The sequence below is a fragment of the Sciurus carolinensis genome, chromosome 12 (genome assembly GCF_902686445.1).
Source record: "Sciurus carolinensis chromosome 12, mSciCar1.2, whole genome shotgun sequence".
Taxonomy (NCBI): Eukaryota; Metazoa; Chordata; class Mammalia; order Rodentia; family Sciuridae; genus Sciurus; species Sciurus carolinensis.
Window position 1 is genome coordinate 44,054,016 of NC_062224.1, and position 14,873 is coordinate 44,068,888.

At 38.6% G+C, this 14,873-nt stretch overlaps 1 protein-coding gene across 1 annotated transcript in view; it reads right to left on the bottom strand.

Moving 5' to 3' along the window:
• The window catches only part of LOC124962025 (coiled-coil domain-containing protein 7-like), a 114,271-nt gene that overhangs the window by 41,681 nt on the left and 57,717 nt on the right, over window positions 1–14,873 (bottom strand). The window contains exons 8-9 of the mRNA XM_047521111.1: window positions 7,926–7,990; window positions 6,741–6,797 (exon numbers count right to left, since the gene is read on the bottom strand). Coding sequence (XP_047377067.1) covers window positions 6,741–6,797; window positions 7,926–7,990 — 122 coding nt within the window. The remainder of the gene's footprint in view (window positions 1–6,740; window positions 6,798–7,925; window positions 7,991–14,873) is intronic.

Genomic DNA, 14,873 nt, shown 5'->3' on the forward strand with positions numbered 1-14,873 from the left:
GTTTCAAAAGTTAATGACGATAAATTGGACCACCATCAGGGATTGGTTAATGTGATCAGCTCATGCTTGCCATATAGTCCTATGGGACTCTCACCTGCGTGAACCCCCTGTGCCTTGCTGACCTTTAAGCTGATTGGTTCCCGCCTAGCCTTCACCCTACATAAAAACTGTGTGACTTCCTCAATAAACAAATTTCTGCTGTGACTGGTCTCCCTGATGCATCTGATTGTCCTCCACCTGGAGGGCTGGGTGCGGGTGGTCAGTCGGTCCTACCTTTCCTGGTCTGGCCTTCCCTTGTCACTGGTCGAGAAGAGCAAGGGAGCTAAAGACCCCGACATTTGGCACCCAATGTGGGGCACCTCAAGGCTGATTCAAAGAAGCCTCGGCCAAAGCGGAGGAGCAGCTACAAAACCTAAAGTACCGGTGGATCGGGCTAAGTGAGTTCCGAGGTAAGGGCATCCCTGAAAGGATGGGGCAAACGCACACCACATATGATGGCTCTGCACTCAAGGCTCTTAAACTTATGCTAAAAAGTAGGGGCCTTGAGTTGTCTGATACACAGGTGGAAAAAGCCTGGGACACCTTTACTTGGGTGGCCCCTTGGCTTCCTGCTGCTAATCTTTTTGACTGGTCCACATGGGATCATGTAGAACAACTTGTTAGGAAGAGGGAAATCAATTTAGGGGAGGGTCCCCCATTGGGAGTCTACCCTACATTATCCGCCCTTAAGGCCTGCTTCTCTCCAGGACTCCCAATGGGGGCTCCAAGTTTCCCCCCAAAGAGCCGCCACCTAAAGAACCGCCAGCTCCTCCCATTGCATCTTCTTCCAGAAACTTGCCACATAGTAAAACAATGTTGGGAGACCTTTAATGAGGAGCCCAATCCATCTCCATCTGCTCCTCCCAAGGTTGAGGATCTTAAAGGAGAGCACTTCGACCCCTTTGATATCATTTTTGGTACTTCTAACATGTCCATGGCCGTGCATCTGATTCTGAGGCCACATCAGACTCCAATGAAAGCCCTCGCTCTCCTCCTTATTGGCCATCCTCACCTAGGGAATGGTTACTACCACCCATCCAAAGGAACCACGAGGGCAGCCAGCCTCTACACATAGCGAGGGCCCACTTCTGCCCTGGGGAGGCTCATTGCCACCATCTTGTCCGGATGACGGGAAATCTTCCCGGTGGCCATTTTATGATACTGGGAGAGAACTCACTGACTCTAACCTCTCCCCTCCCTGTATGGCCTTCCCCGGTAAATGCTAACCCAGGGGGTAACTGGTCTGCTATATGGTACCCATGGGAGGCACAAGATTTAAAGGAACTTAAGAAAGTTGTTTCAGAGGATGGGCCCAATTCCCCTTGGGCTGAAACCATCCTCCAGGGCCTTACCCACCAGCAGTGTACCACTCAGGATTGGACCTAACTAAAGCTGTTAAAATGTTATTTGGGGAAGGAATGACTACTGATCACAAATTGGCCTGTGCAGGGATGAAAGATCGCTCCATGGGAAGGTGGACTGTGGCTACCAAAGATATTGGCACACAAGCACATCAGTCTCAATCCTTGGTTGCAGCCCTACAGGCCCAAACTGCCTCACTTGCTGAGGCTCTCACAACAGCCTTGTCACCAGTTGCAACTAAGGGCAAAGGAGTATGTTATGGCTGCGGGCAACCAGGCCACTTCAAGAGGGATTGCTCCACTGGTCGGGTGCATTCTGAGGCTCCACTCTGATGCTCTACGGGTTCAGTTCAGAGGCTGGCCACCCCCAAGATGCCTTGCCCAAGATGCAGAAAGGGATTCCATTGGCAGAGGGATTGCAAATCTAAATTTGACATTGAGGGGAAACTTTTAAACTAATCAAGGGGCACCCTCTAGTCCCATCACACAAAGGAGGTTTCTCCCCTGATAGCCCCTCTGAGGCACATTGGACTGTTCCCATTGTCCCTGGGGTCAGGCCAAAAATGGACATTTTTATAGCGGGAAAGAAGTTCCGTTGTCTCATTGACACTGGAGCGGATAGGACTGTGTTAAGAAAGGAGGAAGTTCCACCTCAATGGAGGTTGGTTCCTGGCCCCCAGTTGCTTGGGGTAGGAGGTGATACTAAATCAGAAGAGACCAAAGATTGGCTTGAATGGTGGGATATGGACGGTGCCCAGGGAGACGTGCGCCCCCTCGTAGCCTCAGGTCGTACTGCAAATCTATTAGGACAAGATATTTTGGGGGAAGTTGAGATCTATATAATGACTGATCACAAGGCAGTGCATGATGACCTCCTTGAGCAGGAGGAATATGAACAACAGTTCAATCTGCCTGACCCTTTTAGTAATTATGGAAGGGACCCTCTTTTTGAGGCATCTAGGCAAAATGTCCCAGCCCCCTGGGTAAGGCCACACCCCCAATCCTAAAGGCCACTGTTCCAATGACGCCAGCCATCCAAAGGTTCCCAGGTCCCCCAGTATGGGTGGAACAGTGGCCATTACCCCAAAATAAGCTCCAACATTTAAGAGATATTGTACAAAAACAATTGACCTTAGGTCATATCAGACCATCTCTAAGCCCCTGGAATAGTCCAGTTTTTTTAATCCAAAAAACATCAGGAAAATGAAGGATGCTTTAGGATCTTAGGAAAATTAGTAGTTGTATGGTTCCGGTAGGAACCCCTTAAGGGGTCTTCCCTGGATCCCCTCTATCCCAAGAGATCTTTTGCTTCTTCTTGTTATTGATATCAAAGATTGTTTCTTCTCAATACCACTCCACCCAGATGATTGTGAGAAGTTTGCTTTCTCAGTGCCCTCTACCAATTACCAAGGGCCAGATGAACGTTATGAATGGGTGGTTCTACCCCAAGGCATGGTTAATAGCCCTGCCTTTTGCCAACATTTTGTTTCTGAGCTCCTTCAACCCCTACAAAAAAGGCCACAAATTACCTTGTGTATTTATATGGATGATATTATTATAGGAGCCACTGATGCCTTACAACTAAGCTCTGCATACAAGGAACTCCAAGGCTTTTTGGAGAAAGGAGGACTACATATATCTAATGATAAGGTCCAAACTGTCCCTCCCTTCAAGATACTGGGAACTGAGCTCAAATTGGATTCTGTTTGTCCCCTTAAGCCTTAATTACTCCTCCAATCCTCCTATTCCTTGGTTGATTTACAAAAGTTATTAGGGGAGCTTAATTAGTTGAGACCATGGCTCAACTGACCATGGCTTTGATCTGCTATGGGACAAAGATCCTATAGACATTGTTACCCTAACTCAAGACCATCAACATATACTCCAAAAAATACAAGTAGCCCTTAACTCTACCCGGTTGACTTGATACCAGCCTGAAGACCCCCTTAGCCTCTGAATTCTCCCCAGTTCTCAGCTGTCTACCGCAGCCCTAACTCAGTGGGGAGAGCCCCTTCAATGGATACACACAGTCATGGGGGGGCTTCTAGGGTCTACACTCACCTTCACCAATTGGCTGACCTTATAATTAAAGGCAAGGATACTGCCCTTTGGCACTATGGAAAAGAGCCTGATGGTTTGACAGTGCCCTATCACCTGTCAGATTTTGAATGGGTTCAAAGGAATAACAATAGAGTATCCTGTGCATTGGAGGGCTTCTTAGGGAAGATTGATTGCCATTATGGGTCAATCAAATGGGTGTCCTCATTTTCAAAACTGAAATGGGCACTCCCTATACTTTTTTCCACTAAACCCCTCCCTAAAGCTGTAAATGTATTCACAGATGGAGGAAAAAAGGGATCTGCTGTTGTAATTTACCCTCTCTCTCCCAGATTAGTGAAAGAGGAAGTGATTACCCATTTTGTTTTTTTGTTTTGTTTTGTTTTGTTTTGTTTTGTTTTTTTTGGGTGCTGGGGATCGAACCTAGGGCCTTGGCAAGCACTCTACCGACTGAGCTATCTCCCAGCCCCGTGATTACCCATTTTGAACCAGTTATCGGGTCAGCACGATTTAAGGAGTTATATGCAATTGCTATGGCCCTAACTCAAGTACAGAAACCCATGAATCTTTTCTCAGATAGCCTATATGTGGTAAACCTGCTACCCACATTGGTCTCCTCATATATCAAGTTAGATATGATCCTGGTACGGTCCTTGTTAAAGGAGTGTGCTGAACCCATATTCTTACAGCATCTAAGAGGACATCAAAATCTACCCGCTCCCTTACACAAGGCAATGCTGTGGCTGACCAGTTAGCCACATCATGGACCTCAATAGCTACAGCCCAACCTCAACAGGACTTACAACTAGCCCAAGGCCTTCATGACCTGACCCATTTAAATTGGAGAGGGTTACATCTTAAGTTTCCTTTGGTCCCCATAAACGATTTTAAAAAGATTGTAAGAACCTGCAAATCTTGCCTACTTTTCTTATAGATTCCACCTCTCCAATCCCCCGGGGTAAACTCCAGAGGTTTACAACCTAACATTATCTGGCAGACCGATGCGACTCATTATGCACCATTTGGAAAATTAAAATATATATTTATGTCCATTGATACTTACTCCCATGCCTGCTGGGCCACTGCTCACTCTGGTGAAAAGGCCAAGCATGCTTAAGCCATTTCTTACAATGTTTTGCCATTTTAGGCTTGCCTCAACAGATAAAAACAGATATTGGGCCCTGTTTTACAAGTAAATCATTACAAGAATTCTTCAACAATTGGCATATTAAACACACCACAGGGATTGAAAGACATAATAAAACTTTAAAAGATCAACTAATAAAACAAAAAAGGGGAAATAACCCCCATGATCAATTAAGAATAGCAATGCTTACTTTAAATATTTTAAATTTTTCAAAAAATCAACCCTTAACTGCCTTCCAACGACACTGGGCTAATCAAGTGCCTTACCTTAAGATTGATGTCCAATGGAAAGATCCATTAACTGGATGCTGGCGTGGCCCTGACCCGCTCATAAGTGCTGGCAGAGGTTTTAGATGTGTGTTCCCAATTGGAGAACCGAACCCTATCTGGGTGCCCGCCAGGAACCTCAAATACCATCTGTGGAGCACTCCAACCCACAAGCAAAAAGGGCAATAAATGCTATACCCCTCCTACTAGGGATAGGAGTGGCCACAGGAGTAGGGACAGGAATTTCAGGCATAAGCACATCTCTCGCTCTCTATAATAAGCTTTCTCAACAGATAATTGACGATATGCAATATGTTGCCAGTACCATCTTAGATCTACGGTGCAACATGATTCCTTGGCCGCTGTCGTTCTGCAAAATCATCATGGTTTGGATCCGCTAACGGCAAAGGAAGGAGGGCTTTGCCTGTTCCTTGGTAAAGAGTGCTGTTTCTACGCCAACCGCTCTGGCATTGCACAAGATAAAATCAAAAACCTACAAGAAGATCTGGAATGTCAGGAGTGAGCTCTACTCTAATTTCCTCTGGACTGGGTTACACGGGTGGCTCCCCTACCTCCTCCTGCTTATGGGACCGCTAATCACCATTATCCTTGTGTTTACCGTTGAGGATTGCATAATCAGTAAGCTTATCCATTTCCTGAAAAGCCAGACTAAGTCTGTGCAGCTCATGGTGGTCTGACAGCATTATACTGCCCTCCATAATGATGATTGGGAGCCCTATAGGATCATGGATCACTTGTATCAGGACAATGGGGTCTAAGTGTCTCTCCCTTAAGCCCTGCTCCTCCTGAGGGGCCCGCCTGAAGTGCTAAGGTGGTAGTCAATGACGGGTAAGATCCTCAGAGGAGGACAACCTAAGATAGGCACACCTTTGAGTAAGGCGGACCCCCAAATTGCTAGGGTGATGTTCCATGACAGGTAAGACCCTCCCAGGGGCAACCTAAGACAGACGCACCCTTAATATAAAACAAAAAATGGGGAAATGTTGGGACTAATGACACGTTAACTAACTCAGGCTGACTCCTTACTTCCTGGTGGGTGAGCAAGATCAAGGCCTCAAAGGTGATTTCAAAAGTTAGTGACAATAAATCAGACCACTGTCAGGGATTGGTTAACAACAGTTCCACGAACGTGATCAGCTTATGCTTGCCATATAGTCCTAAGGGACTCTCGCCTGCGTGAACCCCCTGTGCCTTGCTGACCTTTAAGCTGATTGGTTCCCGCCTAGCCTTCACCCTACATAAAAGCTGTGTGACTTCCTCAATAAACGAATTCCTGCTGTGACTGGTCTCCCTGACACGTCTGATTGTTCTCCACCAGGAGGGTTGGGTGCAGGCAGGCAGTCGGCCCTTCCTTTCCTGGTCTGGCCTTGTTAGGGAGTGCTCCCTTCCCTTGTTGCTGGTCAAGAAGAGCAAGGGGGCTAAAGATCCCAACAATACATGTTCTGGCTGCTCTTTATATTCATGAACTGACAAGTTCTCAGTGGAAAAGATTTAGTATATTTGAGATGATATATAATTCCTAATATTGAGATCTATAAACCATGTCTTAAATATATCACTATACCAACTCAAAGGCCTGCTGATCCTTCAGTAGTATGTTACAACCACAATCAAAACTTTCATTCCAAGAACCAGCATGGCACTCCTCAAAATTGAATCTAACTATGGTAACAGGCAGCCTTAACTAAGAATTTCAATTCTTCCTTGATGGCTAGCTCAAGTGTATGGCTGCTATTAACTTCAGGGAATATGTATTGTTACCATAATAATTATTACTTTAAATTATAGAAATGAATGTATTTGACAAAGGCTATTAACACAATGATGCTTAAATTAATAGCAACTTACGTGTTTCGGTCTCAGAAACATCTAAAACATCTTCTATTGAGTGGGTTTTTATGAATTCTGCAATAATTAAAAGTGTACCAGTCACTATAAATTTTGAATAGCAATTATATGTACTAAATGACTTTAGATGTTATAGCTTTAATAGTGCACTCAAGAGAAAAAAAATAATAGCTGCCAACACTACGGATCCTTCCAATCAGGCAATAAACCGTAGTATCTAAAAGAATGTATGTAATAACTTATTGTGAATTCATCATTTTCCCATTAAAACTTATTTTCCCTCACATTCATATCTATGAGTTGATAGTACCATCATTATCTAAACTCCCTTCCTTTCATATTTAATTACCAAAATTTGCCTTGTATCAAGTAATTATTTCTCAGATTTGTCCCTTTCCTTCCCATTTATTAGTGCTCTAAAATAGGTATTTATCACACATCTAAATCAAAATCTAGCTTCTACAATGTGGCTAAATCATTTCTCTAAAATTAAATCAACAATATCACTTCTCTACAAATAAAAACCTTCATCTTCAATAAATCCCTATTGCATATGATACAAGTCCAAGAACTTTAGCACAGCACCTGATCCTTCTATGTCTAGGCCTTCTTCCCTACCTTACCCCGTCTGTCATTCATACTCTAATGCCAATTCTTTATTCGTGCTGTTTATTCAAACTATTTTCATCTTCTTAAAACACCAAATATTTTCCTCCTTTGCTAGAATAAATCCTATTATCCTTTAAGCTTTAATAAACTCTTCTTAATCCCTTAGGTTGAACAAATCCCTCCTTTATGTGAACTTACTACGAAGTACACTATCTTTTTAATGCATTATACTGTATTAAAATGATGCATACGGTAAATCATTAAAATGATTATACTGTATTAAAATGTTACTGATTGTGTCCTTGTAAGTTGAGAATTTCATGGGGGCAACAACCAAACTGTATAATATTCATTTTGTATTTTCCCAGACTCTAGAACATAAAAAATTTGGGCTGAAATACCAATCTCAGTATTGAATAGTTTTTAAATTTACAGTTGTAAGTTTTTATTGCTGTGAATTTTTAACTGTAAATCTCAAAAATGTTAGTATATTTAGGAAACCCTGTAAAGACTTAAAATGTATAAAATATTTTTAGGAAACCCTATAAAGATTGAACATGTAAAAAATATTATCACCTTCAATTTTCTGCCGTATGTTTTCACAACTGTCTGCTGATACTGGTAGATTTTCTTTATCATCTCTGTTGAAGTTTCAATAAATAAAACATTTGGTTAATTTCATTCCCCAGTACCTCCTCTCAACTTTCCCTCCTCTGTCCCCCTAATTCCCTTCCTTTAACTACTGGTCCCCTACTTCTACTTTTGTAAAATTCCTTTTTCACTTCTTTCTCTAGCTCCCACAAATTCTCAAGAAAACATATGCTTCTTGCCTTTCTGAGCCTAGTTTATTTCACTTAATAGGTTTTGCAGTTCCATCCAATTTCCTGCAAATGGCATAATTTTGTTCTTCTTTATAGCGGAGAAAAATTCTATTACATATATGTACATATATATAATACACATATATATATATGTTATGCATATACTACATATACATATATACATTAATACATTATCATTATGCATTAATCTGTCAATGGACAACTACACTGGTTTCACAATTTAGTTACTGAAAATTGTGCTGCTAAAAATAGGTTTTCATCTATCACCATAGTATGCTGAATTTAACTCTTTTGGATAAATACCTAAGTTTGGGAGTGCTGGGTCAGATTGTGTTTCCATTCCTAGTCTTTTGGAAAACCTCCATGCTGATTTTCATAGTGTGAGTACTAATTTGTAATTCTAACAGTATGTTTTTTTTTTCTCTGCACCCTCACCAGCATTTATTATTATTTATATTCTTGATGATTGCCATTCTTAAATGAAGTGAGATGACATCTCAGTGTAGTTTTGAATTGCATTTTCCTAATGGTTAAAGATGAGAATTTTTTTATGTATTCATTGGTCATCTGTATCTTGTCTTTTTTTTAACATTCTTTTATTTTCAGTGTCTTTTATTATTGAAACAATATTCTAAAACAAAATAGCTCTTGTAAGTATAATACAGTTCATTTGTGTAGCCTCTAAAGCATGTTATCTGTGCCACAGCAAACTTCCTTAGATACCAAATTACAGAACACATCTTGACAGAACATAAACTCTGAGTTAATATAAGAAAGGAGTATTACAGTCAATGTCCAAACCAAACAGTACCAAATATTTCATTTTGTCTGATTTTCCTGGCTAAATTCTGCATAAATCTTAAGCCTATAAGACTTTGCAAAACAGATCACTATAAACTTTTATTTTTGCCCCCAATATAATGCTATTTGTTTTCCAAAGACCATGCTTGTATTTTATGACCCACTGACATTGACTGATTTGTGCTCTTCTTTTAGATAGAAGAGCTGGAGAAGCAGTTAGTCCTTGCCAACTGTGAGCTCACTGAAGCACCTACAGAATGGGATCAGTTCAGTCAGGAATCTGGAAATTTGGACTGAAGCACCTATAGAATGGAATTGGTTCAGTCAGGAATCTGGAAATTTGGACAATTAACTTCAAAAGCTATTGGTAAGATTATGCTCTAAAATATGAACAAGACTGATTTTAAAATATTTTTAAAAACTAGTTTTCTTTATAAAATTATAAGTTTTATAAAATATTTGTACACACACCTAATAGACTATCCTAGACACTATTCACATGTTGCATATAAAACATAATGTTCTGTGTACTCTAATTTTTTTCTTAAGCAGAGCTGCTGTGGTATCAGGTAAACAGAGATCACAGGGATCTTCAGTCTTTTTTTTTTTTCCTCAGTTGTTGATGAACCTTTTATTTATTTATTTATTTATTTATTTATATGTGGTGATGAGAATTGAACCCAGTGCCTTACACATGCCAGGCAAGTGCTCTACCACTGAGCAACAACCCTCACCCACCAGCCACAGTCTTTTAATTAGAACTGTATTCTACCAGATACAGTCTTTTTTTTTTTTTTTAAGAGAGAGAGTCCAGTGGTTTTATTATGTGTGTTCCAGAAAACAGGTACAAAGAGCAATAAATGTTTCTTATTATAAATCACAATGTCTGCCAGGAAACAGAATTAAAAACTAAATATATATTTCTTATTGTAAATCACAATATCACAACAGTGAAATGAAAAGACTCAGGGTAAAATAGATCTGGGTTTCAATAAAGACTCTGAGACTTCCCAGCTTTGGCACTCAGCAAATACATCACCTCTTTGATCATAATTATCTGTAAAATTGGATAATGATACTTATTTCTGAGACAGATATTACCCTACGTACACAATTACACGAATGGTGTGAATCTACATTGTGTACAACTATAGAAATGAAAAGTCATTCCCCATTTGTGTACAATGAATCAAAATGCAATCTGTAAAAATTAAAAAAAAATTTTTTTAAAAAGGAAGTACTATACCACTGGGCTACAATCCTAGCCCAAGAGTTCTTAATTTAAGTAGTTCACACAGGTTAGAGAAAAAATTAGAAATTCTAGTAAGGGTTGAGTGTTGTATCTCAACTTTTAAGATATGTATTTTTAATTAATTTGACTGGGTAACTTGTGTTTCTTTTGCTTTTTGTTTGCTTTTTAATGTGAAGTTTTTTATTGGTACATCATATTTGTCATAATGATGGGATTTGCGATTACCTATTCTTCTATGCACACAAGATAACAATACATTTTGACCAATATCACTCTTCAGCACTTCCCCCTCCCTCCAACCCTATCAAACTTTGGTTCCTCTGCCTCTATTGATCTCCCTTTGATTTTCATCAGACCCCACTCCTACCTTTTTCCCCCCTTTTTCCTCTATAGCTCCCACATATAAAACACAACCCTTGACATTCTGAGTTTGTCTTATTTTGCTTAACATAATGGTCTCTAGTTCTATCCATTTTCCTGTAAATTCAATAATTTCATTTTTCCTTGTGGCTAAATAAAACTTCATTGTGTATGTATGCCACATTTTCTTTATCCATTCATCTACTGATGGACACTTAGGCTGGTTCCATAGTTTGGCTATTGTGAATTGTGCTGCTATAAACATGAGTATGCATGTATCAGAGTAGGATGATGACTTTAAGGATAAGTACCAAGCAGTGGTATATCTGGGTGATTCTATGCCTAGTCTTTTGAGGAAATTCCATACTAATTTCCATAGTGGCTGTACTACTTTACAATACTATCAATAATATAATAGTGTTCCTTTTTCTCCACATCCTTTCCATCATTTTTTATTATTTGCATATTTTTGTGTGTAGAAAAATATAATAAAAGAACTTCTATGCTTTTTGAGTTAACTTTTATTTTTATTGGTTCTTTTTAGTATACGTAACATTAGGATCCATCTTGACATATTATAAAAGCATGGAACATAATTTGTTCTAATTAGTCTCCAGTATTTCCCCCTTTCCCTGCCCCCTTTCCTTCCCCTGTTCCCTTCCCTTTACTCCACTGACATTTCTAGTTATTTTTAGCTTTTTTAAGTTAACGTCTTCTGGATACACCTGATGGAGAAATTCACTGTGGCATATATATACATACACAGGAAAGTTAGGTCAGCTTCATTCTACTGTTCTCTTATTCCATTCCTTCTCCTTCCTGCCTCATTCCCTTTCATCTAGTCCACTGATCTTTCTTCTATTTTGATGGAATCTTCCCCTTTCCCTCCTTTATTTCTTCCTTTCTTTTCTTTCTTTCTTTTTTCTCTATCTTTTATTCCCCTTATTTTGGGCTAGCCTCTGAAAATTAGAGAAAACATTCAACCTTTAGCTTTCTGGGTCTGGTTTATTTCACTTAGCACAATAGTCTCCATTTCCATCCATTTACCAGCAAATGCCATAATTTCATTCTTCTTTATGGCAGGTATTCCCTTCAGTATATACACCACATTTTCTTTATCCATTCATTTGTTGAAGAACACTTGGTTGGTTACATAGTTTTGCTATTGTGAATTATGCTGCTGTAAACATTGATTTGGCTGTATCCCTATAGTATGCTGATTTTAGATCTTTTGGATACACACCAAGGAGTGGGATAGATGGATTATATGATGGTTCCATTCCTAGTTTTTTGAGAAATTTCATACTGTTTTCTAGTTTGGTTGCACTAATGTGCAGCCCCAGCAACAACGTATGAGTGTACATTTTCCCCTACATCCTTGCCAATATTTATGTATTCTTGAAAAAAATCTTGAATTCTTGATGAAATCTCAATGTAGTTTTGATTTGCATTTCCTCAACTACTAGAGATGTTGAACATCTTTTCATCTATTTTTTGGCCAATCGTATTTCTTTTTTTGAGAAATGACTATTCTTTTGCCTATTTTTCAATCCAGTTATTTGGGGATTTGGTGTCAGGTTTTTTGAGATCTTTATATACTCTGGATATTAATGTCCTATCTGAGGAGAATGTAGCAAAGTCTTCTCCCATTCTGCAGTCTCTCTCCCCATGATCTTAATTTTTTCCTTTGCTATGTGGAAGCTTTTTAATTGGATGCCACCCCATTATTCTATGTATGAATTTCCAGTTTTTCCAGCACCAATTGTTGAAAAGGCTATCTTTTCTGCAAGTATTTTTATCTGTCTGGTATCAGATGATTGGACTTATGGGGGTTTTTATCTGTGTTTTCTATTCTATTCCATTGGTCTTCATGTCTTTTTTGGTGCTACTACCATGCTGTTTTGTTACTATAGCTCTGTAATATATTTTTGAGGTTTGGTATTGTGATGCCTCCAGCATCATTCTTTTTGCTTATAATTACTTTAACTATTCTGGGTCTCTTATTTTTCCAAATGAATTTTAAAATTGATTTTCTAATCCAGTGAAGAATGTCACTGGTATTTGGATAGGAATTTCACTGAATCTGTGTAATGCTTTTGGTAGTATGGCCATTTTAATAATATTAATTCTGCCCATCCAAGAATATGGGAGGTCTTTCCATCTTCTGAGACCTACTTCAATTTCTTTCTTCAGAAATAAAAACTATAGTTTTAATTGTAGAGATCCTTGACATCTTTTGTAAAATTTATTTCCCAGTATTTTTGAGGTTATTGTGAATAATTAGTTCTCCTAATTTCTTTTTCAGTAGGTTCACTATTGCAGAATACAAAAGTGATTGATTTATGTACATTGATCTTGTATCCTACTACTTTATTAAATTTATTGGCTCTAGAAAACTTCTGGTGGAATTTTTGGGTCTTCTAAATAAAGGATCTTGTCATTGGCAAATAGATAACTTGAACTCTTCCTTTCTTATTCATATCCCTTTAATTTCCTTCTCTTGACTGACTAGAGTGGTAAAAGAGGACTTCCTTGTCTTGTTCCCCTTTTAGAGGAAATGCTTTCAGTTTTTGTCCATTCAGTGTGTTGTTGGCTTTGGGTTTGTCACATATGGTCTTTACAATGTTGAGGTAAGTTCTTTCTATCCCTAGTTTCTCTAGTGTTTTTAAAACGAATGGATGTTGCACTTTGCCAAATGCTTTTTCTGCAATCATGTGATTCTTGTCCTTAAGTCTATTTATGTGGTGAATTACATTTATTTATTTACATATGTTGAACCAACCATGCATCTGGAATGAAAGTCACTTGATTATAGTGCATTCTTTTTAATGTGCTTTTGTATATGGTTTACCAATGTTTTATTAATGAATCAAACAACATTACCCTATGTAAATTTATGATTACACAAATGGTATGCCTTTACGCTATGTACAAACAGAGAAACAACATGTATCCCATTTGTTTACAATTAAAAAAAAGAATTTTTGAATCTATGTTCATCAAGGAATGAGCCTGAAGTTTTCTTTCTTTGAAGTATCTTTGTCTGATTTTGGTATTAGGGTGATACTGATTTCATACAATTAATTTTCTATTTCATGAATATTTTGAGGAGGGTTAGTTCTTCTTTAAAAGTCTAATAGAACTTGACTGAGAATCCACCCAGTCCTGGACTTTACTTTGTTGAAAGGTTTTTGATAGCTGCTTCACTTTCATTACTTGATATTGATCTTTTTTAGGCTTTCTATATCCTCATGGTTAAATTTGAGTAGGCCATATGTCTCTAAGGATTTGTCAATATCTTCAAGATTTTCTAGCTTATTGGAATATAAATTTTCAAAATAGTTTCTGATGATCCTCTGAATTTCAGTAGTATCTGGGGTGATATTTGCATATTCTCTCTTATTTTGGTTAATTTGACAAGGGGTTTACCATTCTTATTAATCCTTTCAAAACTTCTTTGTTTCATTGATCCTTTGTATTTTTTTATTCTCTATTTCATTGATTTTGGCTCTACTTATAATTATTTCCTGGTTTCTACTGACTTTAGTGTTGATTTGTTCTTCTTTTCCTGGGGCTTTGAAGTATAATATTATAGTATTTATTTGAGATCTTTCCAATTTCTTTAACATATGAACTCAATGCTATAAATTTTCCTCTTAGAACTGCTTTTATACTGTCATAGATATTTTGATACCTTGTATCACTATGCTATTTGTAAGAATTTTTATTTCTCCCAAATTCTTCTGCTATCCAATCATCATTCAAATATTATTTAGTCCCCTCTACACAAGCCTCTATTTTTCCCTTACCCCTCCCCCATCATGTTATGTATCATCATCCACTTAGCAAAGAAAACAATTCAGCCTTTGGTCTTTTGGGATTGGCTTATCTCATTTAGCATGATATTCTCCAACTCCATCCATTTACCTGCAAATGCCATAATTTTATTCTTCTTTATGGCTGAATAATATTCCATTGTGTATATATACCACAGTTTCTTTATCCATTCATCTATTAAAGGGCATCTACTTTTGTTCCATAATCCAGCTATTGTGAATTGAGCTGCTATGAACATTGATGTGGCTGCTGTAGTATGCTGATTTTAGGTCCTTTGGGTATAGGCCAAGGAGCAGGACAGCTGGGTCAAATGGTAGTTCCATTCCAATTTTCCTAAGGAATCTCCATACTGCTTTCTGGAGTGGTTGCACCAATTTGCAATCTCACCAGCAATGTATGAGAATGCCTTTTTCCCCACAACCTCGCCAACAC